Source organism: Petaurus breviceps, unplaced genomic scaffold (assembly GCF_028583685.1).
Source record: "Petaurus breviceps papuanus isolate PSGF00001 unplaced genomic scaffold, PetGlider_PUasm1.0 189, whole genome shotgun sequence".
NCBI lineage: Eukaryota > Metazoa > Chordata > Mammalia > Diprotodontia > Petauridae > Petaurus > Petaurus breviceps.
The window spans coordinates 13,805,127-13,824,269 of NW_027185809.1; the positions used below are offsets into that span (position 1 = coordinate 13,805,127).

Sequence of the window (19,143 nt, forward strand, 5' to 3'; positions counted from 1 at the left end):
ACCCAGAGAGTCATTGTTTATAAGAAGGAATAAAAAATAGAGGAAGAAAAAACAATTCAGCAAAACTAGTCAACATAATGAAAAACTCTGGCATTATATGTAGTGTTTGATGTTCCTGGTTTCCAACCTCTGGAAAGAAGCAGGGGGTATGTATCTTCTCACACCGCTTCTTTGGAGCCAAGTCTGGTCATTATAATTTCAGTTTCCATTGTTTTGATATTGTTGCTCTTTCCACCAACTATGCTGTAGTCATTATGTATACCATTTTCCTGATTCTGTTTACTTCACTTTGTATCAGTTCAATTATCTTCCCATACTGCTCTGTGCTTCTCAGTCACCATTTCTTAAAACAGAGTAACACGTACTATAGTTTGGGGAACCATTCTATAGTTGATGAGCATCTACTTTGTTGCCAGTTCTTTGCTGCCACAAAAAATTCACTAAAAATATTTTGTTGTGTACTGATCCCATCTTTTTTGTCATTGATCTCCATTTAGCAGTAGAATCTCTGGGTCAAGGGATAGTAACTAAAAATTTAGTCCCTCTTTTCACTTAATTCCAAATTGCTTTCCAGAATGACTGGATCAATTCACAGCTCCACTAGTAATCTGGGCCTGTCTTTCCATTACCCCTTCCCAATGCTGACTTTTCTTACTTTCAATCATCTTTGACAATTTTCTGGGTGTAAGGTAAAACTTCAGAGGGTTGTTTTGACCGTTTCTCCTTTTATTAAGTGATTTGGAAGAGTATTTTACATAATTTCTCATAGTTTGAAATTCCTTTGAGAACCATTTTATTCCTATCCATTTTAGGTCCTTAACTCTTATTCAGAAGGCAGGGGCTTCCAGGTATTACTCTCATGATATAAAGTCTATCATGGCCCAGAGAAAGTCCATATCACAAAACTACAAGGTATGCAAACTTATTTTTAATGTGGTTCGTTCTGGTCGCTAAAGCACTTGAGTGTTTGTGAGCCTGGACTAAAATAACAAGATAAACAAGAAGACCGTGCACAATTCCTGGCCTCCATTACAAAGTCCACACCACCCTGTCATAACTCTGGTGGGAGGGCAGAAAAGCTTAAGCTACTGTTCAAACTGAAGGGGAGCAGGGAAGGCCAGATATGGACCACCCAAGGAAATGAGGCAGCACTTCGAGCTGCCAGAGATACGTGAAACTCTTCAGTTTCTATCTCTAAAATAAGCTCTTCAGTCTCTTAACTCGTTTGAGAGGCCCTTAATAGTTCCAAATATCTAGTTCAGGGTAGAAGATGAATACAGGTGTTTGGGTCTGCAGAATAATGAAGGAGACATACAATCTGCCAGTCAATCAGAAGCTAGCATGCTGCCATTACACACAAAGAAGTTAACTAGGCTGTGTGAATATCAATCACATCCATGACCTTTTTCTCATTAGAAGTAGCACCTTTTCAAGTGAACTAATTAGGGGTAAAGCGGCAGATGCTGAGATTTATATCAAACAACTTCTTCGTCAAATAGAGACCAGATAAGATCATGGCTTCTTTCAGATTTTGATAGCAATTCAGTGCAAAAAGTGCTAGACTTAAAGACAGGAGAGACATGCATTCAAATTCTACCTCTAGCACTTAGTGGCTTGTAACTATGTCAGTTATTTGTCATCTCTATCTCAGTTTTCCCAACTGTAGAAAGGGGAAAATAATATCTTTTGCACCTATTTCACAGGTCTCTCGTGAGAATCACATGTTAGTATATGTAAAATCTTGGGAAACCTGGAAGCACTGCATAAATGGCAGATTTTTGGTTTTTGTTTCTTGGTGGAGATTTACAGTAGTATAGCTGTAGTGAACTCCTGGTGAGGAAACCTCTATCAACTTAGATTGGCATGGGGAATTCCCTATACCAAACTATAGACAGTTTAGGACCTGACAGATGCACCTTAAGGAGCAGCCCTTACAGACTTCCAGACCAAGTGATTTGCCTAGGGACACATAGATTGTAGTGAGTCAAAAGCAGAATCTGAAGCGAGGTCTTTCTGGAGCCAAGACCTGCACTGTTACCCACCATCCCCAGACTGCCTCTATTAATATTATTACGATTTTCTCCCAGTAAGGTCCAGAACTGTGCCCTACCAGCGAGCAACTCAATAAATATTGCTGGCAGACTGAATGAATTAACTCTTTTAGGCAGTTTCTAAAAGTGTCTTAATCAATGCCAGAGAATAATTTATATGTTCTGAGAAAATGTTTCATAAGCTGATGTTGACTTTTCTGGATTACTTTTCTCTTTTATGTTTAAAAAAATATCTTTATTTGTAGATTTACTACTGAGACAACCTGGTGACACATTTCTTTTAATCTTTCCTTGTAAGTCAGTTTATCCTACCTTAAATCATTTTTCCTGTACTTTTTTCTTTAACCTCTCAAGTGAATGAGCTAATTTTCAAAGCCTTTCTTAACTGAGTCAGCAGAGATTAGTGTAACCCCAAAATATGCCTCATTGTATCAGTTACTCCAAAGCTTTGTCAAATTCAAATTCCTCGTTTTATGGTACCATTTTCACCATCTCTGTACGTGGCACAGAAAAATGACTAAGACTAGCAGTATTGAATCAGCTTCTGTACTTTCCTTCTGCCTAGGAATGAGTTTCTTCTCAGTTAATTTTGTGAGGCTATATCTCTCATTTGTGTTTTGTAATTAATGAAAATTATTTTTATCCATGGCCTCTTGCTTTCTACTCATATTTATATTGGAATGTTTCTTGATAATGTCCAATACCATCTAATTAATACTAACAAACAGTACTATTTTGTAATAAAACATCTGAGTCTCAGTTTCTTCATGTGTAAAGTGAAGAAGTTAGACCAAATGATCCTCAAAGAGCCTTTCTAACTCTTTATGAATCTATAAACGTAGCAAGAAAATTACTTAACTTTATTGGTTTCTAAGTCCACATATCATATTGACCAAGAAAAAAATAAGACTTAAGATGAAACTGTGTTATTCTGGGATTTAACAGCAAATTCATATTAAATCTAATACTAAATTCCTTTAAAATTGAAACATCTTTCTTTAAGGCAAATTTGAAAATGAGCCATTAACTTATTTGGTCAATTATGGGTCCTACTTTCAGTGCTTCATGGATGGCATTTTAGTTATAAAATGTAATAATTATTTACATATAGGACTAGCTATACTGTTAATATCTTTGTTTAAATAAATGTATTTCTTCAATCCAAGAAACTTGCTCAGTATGATGGGTTCTATTTTACTTACCACTAAGGAAACACATCATTATATAAACCCTGGAGTCACGTGTTCTGTAAGCACTTTTTATATGGCTGGGGGCCATGAAATGAGGAGGTCTTGTCTTTTGCCCATCTTGCACAATGGCACTACTGTTAGTTCCTCACATGCCCATAGACAAACAAACAGATACTAACCATAAATCAGAGTGAAATGATGGAAAGAAGCTGTTCACTATGCAGCTGTAGCAAAGCCACTTTTTGAGGACACAGAGCATGTTCAAAATGTCCATATAAAGCACAAGAGCTATCTTCAATCGCTGGTAAATGTGACGCTCCTCAATGCATCCCAAACCATCTGAATTCTGCCAAGTCATGGTTTAAAATGTGATTTCAGAATTCTTGCATTTTCTTCCTTAACCCTGAGGCTTCTTTGGATCAGGCTACTAAAAACTGCTATAATTAGGTGAGAATACTTCTCAATCAATCAAAACACATTAAACTAAATTTAAAAAGTCTTTAAAAGTCAGTTGAAGTAAAATGACTTCAAACAAGAGGTCTGCTTCAGCTGGTTCGGAAATTTCTTCATGCTCTCTGGGTCTTATATAAAAGCATCAAGTTAGTTAAAGTGGGAGGCTCCTCCAGAAAAGAAACATGTGTGGTTTTCTAGCACAGAGCAGAGGAGTGACCATGTAAAGGGAGAAGAGGAGAGGCCTCTGGCCTGTTCTTTTCCCATCCCCTTCTGTCTAGATTGAAGAGGAAACATTCCAGCTCTGCAGGGTCTAGAGAAGATCAGCATTCCCACCTCCACAAGGGTATCCTAAGCACTATCCCTAGATCAGCCCGCAGCACTGTCCTCATTGTCAGGAGCTAAGGGCAGATGAGTCTCCCAGCTCCTCAAGAAGACCACTCAGCAGAGAAAATACATTATGCCTAAATGGAACTTCTTGAGCATCCCACAGGATTGGAGATAAAGACTTTCAGCAACCAGGAAAGCTCTGAGTTCCTTCTGAGCCTGAGTCTACAGTCCCCCTGGAGTCTGGGTCTCACAGACCCCAGGTGGGGGAAGGATTGTTCTGTACCAGCTCTTCTTTTTGTACCATACTAGTAAATATACCTTTCTAAAAGCCTTTTAAGGCTGGCTGATGAAATGATTCTCATTTTTTTTTTTTTTGCTTTTTTTTTTGGAGGGAAATTGGGGTTAAGTGACTTGCCCAAGGTCCCACGGCTAGTTTTTGTGTTAAGTGTCTGAGGCTGGATTTGAACTCAGGTTCTCCTGATTCCAGGACTGGCGCTCTATTCACTGCACCACCTAGCCACCCCTGATGAAATGATTCTCAACTGATAATCTTGGAGGGAAGCACTATGGGGAAGGGGGTAGGTGGTGGCTTCAATACAGTGGCATTGAAGGGTCACCTCTGACCCTTCAAGGTTAGCTCTAGAACCTAAGGGGAAGATGTAGCCAGCTTTGCTCTGAGAGGCTGAATCATTGGCAGGAGTAGGAGATGCGATAGATTCTCAGAGCTTAAATGGGCTACCGACACAAGTGGTCAAGAACTATAGCTAAAAGGTATACTAGAATAAATCATTACTGATCTATTTAATTCTGTCCTTCAGATACTGAAACCTTGAAGTATAAGCACAAATGGAGTTTTAAATACATGGATAAGCATTAGAATTTATAAATACTTCAAAATAGAGTAGAATACTATTAGTTCAGGGTCTACCATTAAGAATTTATATGTTAACTAGGGTTGCCATAGCCAAAGAATTCATCACCAAGTGACCAGACTATTTGTGATGAGTTTCTCTGTGCTTCGCTAGGCTGGTTCTTGGAAAGCAGATGAAGTCTGTTGCTGGGACTGGCATGGAAGAATCTGGCAGAGCTTGTGTTCCTTTGCTCTTACCTTGGAGAAGTCAGGGTCATTCCTATGCCATGATAAGTAAGGCATCAGAGATGCACAACATGGACAGGACTGCATAGGCTGTGATATGTATCACTGCTTTTAAAATATTCACAAATTTACACTTTCATTTACCCAAAGGGATCTGAATGGAAGATTTTTCTGTTATATACTATATTAATTTAATAACTGTACTACTCTCAGATCTTTATAAATACATGGTTAGCTTCAAGCAACCCCCCTAAACAAGCAGTAGGAAACTCATTCCAACATGGGGGAAGAAACCCTATCACAACATAGGATTTTTACAGTATTCTGTTTTTCTCCTGGAAGAGTTAAAAACACTTCTACGCATATCTTATTTATCTCTAGATTTCTCTCTATTGTCTCATTTATTCTCATGGTCTCCCTCTAGAGTAAGAAAACCCACGTTTGTTAAAGTTTTCCCATTTGGGCTGAATTCAGATTTGTTACTGTATCTCCCTTGGGGACATTTTTATGGAAGGGTCTTTCTGCAAGCACAAATATATTGACTATTTCTTGCTGGCCATGAGAACTCTTTTAATTGGCAATTAGAACTCTATGGATATATTTAAGGGGCAATGCCTTGCCCTTTAGGACTCCTTTTCCTGCTGGCCTTGAAGTATGAGGACAACTCTCTCAACTCCTAAGAAAGTCTATGCCAAGCATGGTGCTGCTTCCTATTGTCTTCTTTTCTTTGGTACAGTGCCTTATGGGAGCTCAAAAGGCAGCTGACATCTTTCCCCTGCTGAGAACCTTAGTAGCTAGTTATCAACTACTGAAATAGTTACAGGGACAACAGTGGAAGGCAGACTGGTCAAGAGATGAAGAATTGCCCCCAAAGAGAAAGAACAAGGGAAAGAAAGACCCCAGTTATCATGCATGAGGCTTGTATTCAATGGAGATGAAACATAAAATAAAATCACCAATCTGCAGGTCTGTTACAAATGTCTCAACAAGGTTTAAATACTAGCCTCTCAACTAATTGTAATCATTTTATGATTCCATATTGCTCAGTATTGCTTTTCCTGTGTAGGAATAAAGCATGATTCCTGTTTGTACCCTGGGTACTGTTTTTGACTTCCTCCCCCTTTGCTTGGGAAGGACCCCTTTCACTAGAGCCCCAAACAGAATTATTCTTAGGAATCTTGTGGACGGCAGGGTGTGGTGGTGGAGCCTAATTCCACTAAAGAAGAGATAGGCAAACCTAGAGCAATGAATCCAAGGTATGGATTCTATGAAGGCAAGTACAAACCAGTGACTGCTGCCAAGCTCTGGGCCCCTAGACTAGGCGTAGATAGCCGGTTGCTGTGTTGGACTATCAGTCAGATAGGATGATCCTAGGGCAATCTTCAGTAGAGAAACAAGAAATAAAAATTGTTACTAGTTCCTGACAAAGGTCAAAAAGGGGAAAAAAAAATTCAAAGAAACAGTAGGCTATGAGATCCAAGTTAACACACCCCTGGGGCCTAACCATAGACATGTAATCTCGCCTTAAAAGTCCCTAAAACTAACCTTGTTTATATTTGCCTTCCATTAAGCTATATGGTGATGAAGATGTCCCGGACAGTCATTGCAGCGTGCTTACTCTCTTTCTGCCATGCTGAGAATATAGCATATTATTGTTGGCAGAATGAAAAGAAGACTGAAAACTCCTGCTGAGATTCCCCTCCCTTTCCTCCTTTCCCTCTCCCCAACACAAACACACAGCTGCTGAAATTCTCTGAAAACAGTATTAATTCCTGCATGGAGGCAGAATTTTTCTAGGACCTAGCACTATGCAATGAACTTTTTGGATGAGAGTGGCATGGATTGGTTGTGCATGTGGATCCATTCCAGACCTGTAAGGTGATAGGTACACATATGCCTGGAGACACTTAGGCACACACACGTGGGCACAGAAACACACACACTGTGACCAAAGAGCACATTACACTTTTGATGCTACAAAGGGTGTGAAAGACTCGCTAAGCTCAGCTTCTCCTGGCGCCTGCCTGTTATAGTCACGTTGGTCTCTGTTGGCTCTGCTTCAGGAATTTGGATGAGTGCTCCCACTCTATATCCAGGCTGGTTCAGAAAGTGGTAGAAAGGCCAAAGTCAAGAAACAAATTTTCCTCTCATTTAAAGTGACCCCGCTATCACAGAATATTAAGTCATTCTAAAAATTGAAGAGTTTTATATCAAACTGCAGGAGGAAGAAGGATAGAGGTGGGAGGACAAGAGAAAAGTTTTAAAAACAAACCAGTTTTTTAGTTAATGGAAACTTCAGGAGTACTGCCTTGGCCATCAAAATGTACTTAATTTTTCTGCTTTCTGAACTGTTGGATTCTTTTCAGTTTGTATGAGGCAGAAGAGAGAGTGGGAGGGAAGGGGAGAGGGGGTGTGAGCAGAGGTTTAACAAAGGATCACTTTAACAGAAACTACTGAGTAATCGCTCTGCACTGGGCCAAGAATAACATCAGCTCAATGTCAGCAATTAGAATTGGGTCAGTTAGGCCCCACAGCCAGCATGGCCCTCCTCCTAGACCCCAGCATGGAGAGCTACTAACACTGATGTCATCAGCTGTCTCCGTTGCTCATGAAAGACCCTCAGACAGAGATGAAAGAAAGGCTTTTTGCATTTTCCTTGTGGGGTAATAGCCCAGCTTGGGGAAGTGGGGAAAGAAACAGGTCAACAACTCAGGAAAGAAAATAACACATCTGTGTGTGTATATATGTATACATGTAAGTGTGTATGTATTCATACATGTATATAAATGTATATATGTATATTTATAGCAGAAAATAGTATGTATGGTTTGTTACATATAAATATATTGTTATGTATCTTCAGAGAGATAATGCAGATAGATTTATAATCATTAGAATGAAGAAGTAGATGTTAACAATTTTTTTTTTCAAATAATCTTGATCCAAAAGGAGTTGATCTCCTTCTTTATACACTTATTTATTCAGGTAGTATGGAAGCAGGGTACAATGAAATTCCCATCTTGAATCCTAGGCCCAGATATTAAGGGGCTGCTTGCTGAGCAACTCTAGGAAAAGTACAGCGATAGTAGTAGAGAGTAAGAAAACATTTAGATAACCTCTTTATGAAGAAGCAGAGGCAGAAGGGGAGAAAAAAAAATGAAACAAAACTTCCTAGAAAAGAACTTTTGCCAGACAGTTTGTATGGGAGATTCTGTGCTTCCAGTGTACAGACACTCCCTTCTAAAAGACAGAAAGTGATCCTCTCTCCCCCATGCCCCCAGCAGAGAGACCTTTCCTAATATTGAGGCCCCTTGAGATGATCTGGAAAATCAATACAGTTTCAGGATATTCATAGGACGATAAAGAGGTGGGAGGGGATTCTTTCCCTCCTCACTCTGGCTTCCCTGGTTTCCATCAAGTCCCAGTTAAAATCCCAATCTTCTACAAGAAGTTTTTCCTAGTCTCCCTTAATACCATTAGCTTCCCTCTGTTGATAATGTCCAACTGATCGTGTAAGAGTATGTTTATAGAGACACACATATACACACAGAGAATATAACATGGACACACATATATGGAAAAGAAACAGATAAAAAACTCAGGAAAGAAAGCACATCTCTGTATGTACATATAGGTACATCTATATTAAAATACAAGTTACTAATATACATTATTGCTATGTTATACAGTATACAAATATGCTATATAATATACACATATATATCATATAGTCGTTTCCATTCTGTCTCCCTGATTTGATTTGTGAGTGCGTTGAGAGCAGGGAATGTCTTCTGCCTTTTTTCGTATCCTCAGTGCCTACTGCCTGGCACAAAGTAGGTACTCAACAAATGCTATTTGACTTTCTCAGAAGCAATAGAAGTCCCTTTTTCAGTTATCTCTCTTTTTTCTTCTTCATCTCTACCAACTGGTCAAGATTATATTTCTCTCCCTATCTTTGTCCAAGGACTGTATCTGTCAAATGACTCTGATGTACTTTCTTTTTTTAAATTTTTTTTCCATTTTTCAAATGCTTTATTAACTTCTGATTTACATCATTAATTTCCGCCAAATTTTGAGTTACAAATTTTCTCCCCATTTTTCCCCTACCCACTGCCCCCAAATAGCAGTCCCATAGGATATCCCCTCTTCCAATCTGCTCTCTCCCATATCTTCTCCCATACCCCTTCCAACTTTCCAGTAGGGCATTGTGGATCTCTATGCTCCAGTGCCTGCATATCTTATTTCCCAATTACATGTAAAATAGTATCAATAGTATTTATATATGTGTATATATATATATATACACATATTTTAAACATTTGATTTTAAAACGTTGAATTCCAGACTTATTCCCTTCCTCCCTTGTCACCCACCCTTATTGGGAAGATAAACAATTCAATATAGGTTGTACATGGGTAGCTATGCAAAACATTTCCATAGGGGACATATTGTAAAAGACTGACTATATTTCCCTCCCTCCTATCTCACCTCCCACTTGTTCTATTCTCTACTTTAATCCTGTCCCTTTTCAAAAGTGGATGCATCCAACTTCCCTCCGCCCCAGCCTGCCCTCCATCATCCTGCCTCTGATCCCTTCTCCCCTACTCTCCTATAGGGTGAGATACCCTATTTAGAGTGTATTTGATTCCCTCCTCAAGCCAAATTCAATAAGAATAAGTTTGACCCATTCCCTTTTGCCTTCCTATTCTTCCCCTCCATTGTAACCATTTTCCCTTGCCTCTTTTTTATGAGACAGTTAGTTTACCCCATTCTGTCTCTCCCCATCTCCTCTCATTATATTTCTCTCTCACCTCTTAATTTCACCTTTTAAGTATCATCACTTCCCTGTTAAATTGGTCCTGTGCCCTCTATCTATGTATACCTGTAAACATATATACACACATTCACATATATATTCAAAGCTTCATCAGTTACAATTATTATTTTTCCATGTAGGAATGTTAATAGTTCAACTTTGATAAGTTCCTTATTATTTCTTTTCCCTGTTTACCTTCTCATGCTTCTCTTGCTTCTTGTATCTGCATGCCAAATTTTCTATTCAACTCTGTTTTTTTCATCAAGAATGCTTGAAAGTCCTCTATTCCACTGAATGACCATATTTTCCCCTGAAACATGATACTCAGTTTTGCTGGGTAGGTGACTCTTGGTTTCAATCCCATCTCCTTTGACCTCTGGAATATCATATTCCAGGCCCTTCGATCACTCAGTGTAGAAGCTGCCAAATCCTGTGTTATCCTGATTGTGTTTCCACAATATTCAAATTGTTTCTTCCTGGCTGCTTGTAATGTTCTCTCCTTAATCTGGGAATTCCGGAACCTGGCTATAATATTCCTAGGAGTTTTCTTTTGGGGATCTTTTTCAGGAGGTGATCAGTGGATTCTTTCAACCTCTATTTTGCCCTCTGGTTCTAAAACAGCAGGGCATTTCTCTTTGAGAACTTCCTGGAGGATGATTTTTAGGTTCTTACTTTGATCATGGCTTTTAGGTAGTGCAATAATTTTTAAATTATCTCTCCTGGATCTATTTTCCAGGTCAGTGGTTTTTCCCATGAGATATTTCACATTGCCTTCTATTCTTTCATTTGTTTGGATCTGTTTAACAGCATCCTGATTTCTCACGAAGTCATTAGCTTCCATTTGCTCCAATCTAATTCTGAAGCAATGATTCTCCTCAGTGAGCTTTTGAAATTCTTTTTCCATCTGGCAAATTTGGCTTTTTAAGGCATTCTTCTCCTCATTGCCTTTTTGAGCCTCTTTTGCCAATTGAGTTAGTCTATTTTTTAAGATGTTATTTTCCTCAGTCAGGCAGTTGACTCTCATTTCATAATTTTCTTGCATCGTTCTCATTTCTCTTCCCAATTTTTCCTCCACTTCTCTTATCTGCTTCTTAAGGTCCTCTATGGCTTGTAACCAGCTTGTATTTTCCTTTGAAGCTTTTGGTGCAGGAATTCTGACTTCATTGTCTTCCTCCTGTTCCATGCTTTGCTCCTTTTTGTCCCCAAAATAGGAATGTAATGTTGGAATCTTCTGTCTGCTTTGTTTCCTTTGCCTGGTCATGTTGCCCCTCAGTCACTTGACCCCTGGGCTTTTTTGCCACAATAGGACTCTGCCACCAGACAGGGGAGCTTTCGTCTCAAACGCTGGGGTTTTCTCAGCTGCTGGAGGTATTAGATGGGTGCCCTCTCTGAGGCCTCCACAGGCTCTAGCAAGCTGGGGTCCTCCACCCTAGACTGCAATTCAGATCCAAGCAGGTTAAAGCAAGAGCAATTACCCCTCAGACTGATTGCTTGGTCCCCCTACACTCTGCAGGCCAGGAACTGAAGCTGCCACATAGCACTGGCTGGCTGTGCCAGGCGTCTCATCTGCTTCTCACCCCAGGGGCAAAAGCCACGTACTCCCACTTACTGAGTCCCAGAGTCCAGACTGCACTGACCTCTCACTTTGTCCTTTGCATTTATGTGTTGATGAATCTGGAAATGGCCACAGCTGCTGGTGATCTGGAGTCTCTCCAGCGGGTGGCTGGTCAGGCCCGCCCTGGGGCTAAAACCTCAGTGTAGAGCTGGGCTCAGCTCCCAGAGTGCTGTGCTGCCTGATTCCTGCTGGCCTGCCAGGCTGTCCTCAGCAGGAGGTTAGCTTCTCTGTGTCATTTTGTGGGTTCTGCAACTCCAAAGTTTGTTCAGAGTCCCCTTTTTACTTTGATTGAGGAAGGTAGAAGCTGGATCCGCTCGGAGGTCGTGCTTCTACTCTGCCATCTAGACCCTGCCCCCTCTGATGTACTTTCAAACTCACATCATGGGATCAATCTCCTAAATGATATGTAAATTAGAATTTGAGCGTATTGTTTTACGTGTTGATGATCGCAAACACTAGTGGTGTTTCTCAGTCATTTAGTTGTGTCTGAGTCTTCATGACTCAGTGGAACACGGCTGTCCATGGGATTTTCTTGGCAAAGATATTGGAGTGGTTCATCATTTCCTTCTCCAGTGGATCACTTTTTGTCAGGCTATCAGAGATTAAATGACTTATCCAAAGGATCACATAGCTAGGAAGTGTCTGAGGCTGCATTTGAACTCAGGTCTTCCTGATTCCAGGCCCAGTGCTCTATGCACTGAGCCACTAACTGCTCTTAGACTATTTCGTATAACTCCTTAATTTTACAGATGATAAAACTGAGGCTCAGACTGATAAACTAACTAGATTAGTCACAAATAGTAAATGGTGGGACAGAGATTTAAACCAAAGCAATTTGACACTGTCCTCCAGACCCAATTTTCAAATACATCCTATACCTGATCTCTTTCTATGCCATTTGTCTCATTTGGGCTTTTTGAAATGACAAAATAAAACAAAACCTTACAACACCTTGAATATTATAAGTGCTATGATTGTAGTAAAAAAAATATAGAGAACCTCCACAAAATATAAGATGAGAAAGGCTATGTAATCATTACCAAAGTAATTTATTAAATTACTGTTATTATTTTTACTATTTAATAAATTTTTACTTTAAAATTTTTAGTTTTACCATTTACTAATTTGCCATTATTACTATTACTAAATTATGTTACTAATCATCAGTGTATGGTACTGTTCATGTTATTACAAAACAATATAATCTCTAAATAACAATTTTATATTAGGCCCCCAGTTAATATACTTTTGCAGGAAAAAAGGAGTGAGGAGGGGCAGCTAGGTGGCGCAGTGAATAGAGCTCCGGCCCTGGAGTCAGGAGGACCTAAGTTCAAATCTGGCCTTAGACACTCAACACAAAAACTAGCCATGTGACCTTGGGCAAGTCACTTAACCCCAATTGCCCTGCCTTCCCCCCTCCAAAAAGAAAAAAAAAAGGACTGAGGGTCTCTTCCAGGTGAATGCTAAGAAAGAGCTTTGATTTCATTGTGTCTCACTTTTGATCATAAATGGCCAAAAAATGTTCAAATTGAGGCTATGTTTCATGACTATTCATATTTTAAGAAATGAAGCTATGGCTTATAGAATTTATCAGAGAATGTGACAAATTGATCTAAAGTGTTAAAATTAAGAGTTGATAGAAAGCATAGGCCATACTCACTGTACAAATGATGGCTCAACAGATAAGTGATTATCACTACAGAACATCTTTCTTCTGGAGAGGAGAAATAATACCTGACACTTAGGTAGTACCTGATAATTTACAAAGTACTTTCATTATGTCTGTAACACATATCACGTTATGATGAATTCCCACTGCATTGTGCAATACCACTTGCCCGTCTCTGTAAGAAACTACAGATGAGGGGGCGGCTAGGTGGTGCAGTGAATAGAGGAACGGCCCTGGAGTCAGGAGGACCTGAGTTCAAATCTATTCTCAGACACTTAATACTCACACACAAAAAACTAGCTGTGTGACCTTGGGCAAGTCAATTAACCCCAATTGCCCTACCTTTCCCCTTCTAAAAAAAAAAAAGAAAAAAGGAAACTATAGATGAGACCCTGAATGTAGGAAAGTATGCCAGGGAGGGGGGCAGGGAAACGCACTATTTTGGGAAAGAGCTGCTAAAAATGTTTCTAATATTTCTTGTATTTCCTCTTCTGCTTCACTTACTTGTTTCCTAGTGATTCTATGAAGTGGCTCATCTAGGTTTCTATTAGCAAAGTAATGAATAATGAAATTATAAGATTATAGATTTGGAGTTGGAAAGGACATCAAAGGTAGCTTAGTTCATCTTCCTTATTTTATGATTAAGGAAACTGAAGTCCAGAGCTCAACCTCACATAGCTGCTACAGGTAGCCGACAGGCAGGTAGTGCACGTCAGGGCTGGGGTTTAAGCTGAGTGAGGTCTTTTGATCGTGGGGCCAGTGCTCATTCTAGTAACACAGGTGACTTTAGAAGTCCTCAATTTTATAATGAGATAGGGGATCAATCAACTTGGAGTACTCTCATCAGAAAACATTCCCTACAAACATTAATGCAAATCATGAAGGTTAAGGTTAACATGGGCTGGTCCATGGGTTATATGCCATTTGATCCTCACAATAACTCTATCAGGTAGGTAGGATGGGTGTTAATTGTCTCTATTTTACAGTTAGAGAAACTAAGGCATTAGACAGATGAAGTGACCTGCTGCCAATTAATGTCCGACCCAGAACTCAAACCAAGTTCTTCTGATACCAGGTCCAGTATCCTGAGTTTTACACTTTACATAGGTTCAGAAACAACAGTTTAAAATATCCATGGGGTCTCATGCCTTCTGTGGAGCAATTCCAGATGTCTTCTGAAATATGCCATAAGGTGCTAAAAATTCCACTGGATGGAATATTTAGTAGGACATTTGCTATTTTACTGATTATTCTACACCTTCCAAATGAACAGGATTCAGATTCTCTGTCCATGTTCCCAGAATTTAATCACCATTCACTTGACCTGAACCAACTGTTGTTGAGAGAACTGGGGAGGAGATGAAGAGAGAGAATACATACATGTATACACACATCCACCCACCCACACACATGTACATATATACATATACACATACATATAAACACACATATGCACACACATTTATGGTGAATGACTTTTTGTTCTCTCTCGAGGAGACATGAAACAACTCCCTACCTGGGAGTTTTGCATACTCCCTATGAAAGAAAGTCTGACAGAATTGGAAAAAAACCAAACATATTTGTTATACATTTCACAGTTCAGTGAAGTACACTAGTACAATCCTCAGTGCCAATTATCTTCATCATAGTGAATCAATCAATATAGTGCTTTAAGGTTGACAAAGCCCTTCATATATTATTTCATTTGATCGTTACAGGAACCCCATGAGGTAGTATAAGCAGGCATCCTTCTTTATCCTCTTTTTACAGATGAGGCCTGAGGCCCATAGAGGAAAAGAATAGTGCCCAAGGTCACCAGACCCGGGCCCTCTGCCCTCAGTGATCTCATTAGGCATTTAATTATCATCTCTATGGTGACGATTCTCAAATTTACTCATTTAGGCCTAATCTCTCTCTGCTGACCTCTAGTTTCACTTCTTCAACTGCCTTTCAGACATCTCAAGCTAGATGGTCAGTAGATATCTCAAACTCAACATATCTAAAGCTGAGTTACATTTCCTCTTAAACCCTCCTTGCTTCTAAACTTCCGTATTACTGTTGAGAGCCATGCCATCTTCTCAAGCCCCCAGGCCTGTCATCCTCAACTGTTCACTACCTATCCCTCCTCACATTCGGTCTGTTGCCAAGGCACGCCAATTTCACCTTTGTAACCTCTCTCAAACCAGCACCTTCTCTCCTCTCATACTGCCACCATCCAGGTACAGGCCCTTGTCCCCTCAGTCTCCTTCTGGGTCTGCCTGTGTCAAGTCTCTCTCTCCTCCAATTTACCCTTTATTTAGCCATCAAAGTGATTTTCCTAAAGCTCAGGTCTGACCAGGTCATTCCTGTACTCAATGGACTCCAGTGGCTCCCTGTCGCTTACAAAATTACATACAAAACCCTCTGTAGGGCATTCAATATCTGTCATAATAAAATAGTTCCCTGTCCCCTCCCCTGCCAGCTTCCAGTCTTCATGCACCTCACATCCCTTCTCCCCCCCACATACTTTTGATCCAATAACAATGGCCTCCTTGCTATTCCACAAACACTTCTGGCTGTCATTCATCTTCGAACACCCTCCCTCCTCATCTCTCCCTTCTGGCTTTCCTTGCTTCCTTCAGTCCAAACCAGAATCCCAGCTTCTAAAGGAGGCCTTTCCTAATCCCTCTTACTTAATCCTAGTGCCTCCTGCGGATTACGTCCTATCTATCCTGGGTATAACTTGTTTGTGCGTGTTAATTTGCTTTTGTTTCCCCCATTAGACTACGAGCTCCTTGATGGCAGGGACTCATTCTGCCTTTTTTTGTATCTCCAGCACTTAGAAGAGTGCATGGCACATAGTAGGCCCTTACTAGATGTTTCCTGACTGCTTGACTGACAAGTGGGAAATGACAGAACTGGAATTTAAACCAAGACAATATAACACTACTCTCCAGCCCTAGTTTCTAAGCACATCCCAGAACTGATCTGTTTCCATCCCATCTGTCTAATTTGGGATTTGTGAAGTTAAGTGAGTTGTCCAAGGTCATACAGTTAATAAATATCTGAGGCAAGATTTAAATCCAGGTCCCCCTAACTGTATTTGCCCTTCCCTCCACTCATGCGGCCACCACCCTAGTTTAGGGTCTAATTACCTCTCATCTGAACTAGCGTAATCGCCTCCCAATTGGTCTCCTTGCCAAGTGTCTCTTTACCCCAAACCATCCTCTCCACTCAGCTTCCAAAATGATCTTCCTAAAGAGCAGATCTAACCATTCTCTGCCCCCCTTCCCTACTGAACAAACTCCAGTGCCCCCATGACCTCCAAAGTCAAATACGAAAAGCCTCTTTTAATATGACTGACCCTTTCTTTGTCTTTGCACTAAATGGCTGTTCCCCTGTATGTGGGGGACATGCTCTTCAACCTTACCTTCCCCCCAGCCTTTTGGCTAGCCCACCTTCCTTACAGACTCAGCTCGAATCTCCCTTTCTGCAGGAGGTTCTTCCCCATTCCTCCATCTGCTGGCACCTTCCCCTCCAATATTCCCTTCTATCTTCTCTCTCCAAGTCTTCGACAGACCTAGTTATTTACATGTGGTCTCTCTCATTAGATATGAGCTCCTTAGGGGCAGGGCTGTTTTTTGGCTTTTGTAGTATCCTCAGTGCTTAGCACTAAATAAATACTTGTTTGCTAGCCACGATAGTCTCCTTGAATTCTATGCATACTAGTGTAGGTATGTTCTTATTTCTCTCTCTCCCCCCACTTTTTTCTTTTAGAAGCAATTGGTGTTAAGTGACTTGCCCAGGGTCACACAGTGAATAAGTGTTTATTATTTCTCTAAGAAACACAGGCTGTTGGAAGATGATCTAAAGAAAGGGAATGATTTCAAAAGGAAGAGATTTCTTCAAGTGGGAAAGAGAAAAACTCCTTTCCTAAACCCTCCAAATCTTGTGATTTGATTTTTCTTCTTTTTACAAACTTCCTTTCTTGTCAAGTTGACTGGTTTCAAGGGACAAAGTAGGCTACATTGAGAAAAAAAGACCAGATTTAGGGGTAGCTAGGTGGTACAGTGAATAGAGCACTGGCCCTGGCATCAGGAGGACCTGAGTTCAAATCTGGCCTCAGACACCTGACATACTTACTGGCTGTGTGACCTTGGGCAAGTCACTTAACCCCAATTGCCTTGCCTTCCTCCCTCCAAAAAAAAGACTATATTTAATCAGAAGAATTAAGATAGCTCAAAATTTTGATCATTTATCCATCATTTCAGCTTTCTGCTCCAAATAATTGTTCTGGGGAACAGGCTCAACAGATTTTCTTTTTAAAAGGATGAAACAATGACGTAGGGGTAAAGTTAGTATACTGTTTTTCTACTCTGGGTATTAAAAGGAAATGTCTGGTAAGTTATTTCTGAAGTTAATTAATGGCCTTGACTTTTTCCCATTGATGGAAAGATGGCTTCATTTTAGGGACTGGTCATTTCTCTAATTACCTGGTGCCGGGCTCGGCTCTGGTCAAGCAGTTGCCGGGATTGAAGTTTTTGTTGTTCAAGCTGTTGCAGGGCAAAGTGGAGTTGATAGCTGCCAGCGGTGGGATGATACTTGTGCTGTGGCATCACTCCTGCTGCCTTGTTATATGCAGAGTTTTCTACTTCCCCTTCCCAGGCAAAGCCACCGGTTTGCATATTCCTGAGAAAAAGAGAGAATATGTTTCTTAAAGAATCAAGCTAAAATCCTCAAGAAAACACCAGCCTCAGGCACTGCCAAAAGATCTCAAAGACAAACTCCAATGTAGGCAAGTAAACTAATGGAGAAGACTAGAACAGAAGAAATGCCAGACTAGGACAAACCCACAGACCACCTAGCCCAGCATTCTGGCTCTGAAGGCACCATAGGCAATTCTGTGGTACAGTGTCATAATCCCCAAAGTGTTTTATGGCTGAATTAATATGAGAAAAGCTGAGCTAGTCTAATTCACTTTGAGACCAGTATGAACATATCTTGAAATTATTTTCTTGCAGACAATAACTAGACTTGAATCTCAAAACCACTTATGCTTAAGGGCCTGATGTGACTATATTACTCAAGTTAAACAGACATGATGCATATGTTTAAAGAGCTTACTTACAAAGATGTAGAAAAATACAAGGGCTATGTAAACAACAGAACCAAAATACTAAGAAGTATGTAAATATTGTAAGTAAAATCCCAATAAAGCAAAATAATAACCATATATCATCAGGGTAGAAAAAGAAGTTATATGCTTAGGGAGGGAGAAGCCAAGGCAAAACTGATTTTATATATACATATACCTACTGGGGCAAGACTCTGAAGCTGAAATTTAAAAAACCCCAAAGACTTGGCATTTAGATAGCTAAGGGCAAGAATGTAAATAGGAAGGATGCTTCAGGTGCAGAAAACACTTGAGATAATAAGGTCTAGAGACTGGAGAGGGATTGGTGATTCCAATGATTGAGACAAAAAACCTAGGAGAAAAGAAAAAGTGGTAAAACTAAAGACTAATGACTCCCAAACCAACTAAAGAGGTATTACTTTGAATTTGGAATGAATTAATTAATATAAAGCCTACTGACTTTTTACAGTTGAAGGGATATTAAAGAAAGTTTAGTTCAATCTCCTCATTTTACAAATAAGGAAATTGAGGCCCAGATTAAATGACATGATTAAGGTCACAGTCTTAAATCAGTGACATAGCACAATACCTACATCTCTAGACTTCTAATTTAGTGGTCTCTCCACTGCATCATGCTTAACTACATCCTTAAAACAAAGTATAGACCAGGAAATAGAGAAAGTATGAGTGATCTTCATAATGGGTCAGAATAGCCTCGCCATCAACAGAATCTGGTCCTACCAGAATTATTGGCTAATATTAGTGGAAGGAAGGACGGAAGGAAGGAAGGAAGGAAGGAAGGAAGGAAGGAAG

General features: G+C 40.0%; 2 protein-coding genes across 16 annotated transcripts in view; both read right to left on the reverse strand.

Moving 5' to 3' along the window:
* Window positions 1-19,143, reverse strand: part of IFT43 (intraflagellar transport 43) — a 345,957-nt gene that overhangs the window by 275,700 nt on the left and 51,114 nt on the right. The window lies entirely within an intron of this gene.
* Window positions 1-19,143, reverse strand: part of TTLL5 (tubulin tyrosine ligase like 5) — a 414,008-nt gene that overhangs the window by 92,357 nt on the left and 302,508 nt on the right. For all 15 annotated transcript variants that reach the window (XM_069091917.1, XM_069091923.1, XM_069091924.1 and 12 more), the window contains one exon: window positions 17,690-17,885. In XM_069091917.1, coding sequence (XP_068948018.1) covers window positions 17,690-17,885 — 196 coding nt within the window. The remainder of the gene's footprint in view (window positions 1-17,689; window positions 17,886-19,143) is intronic.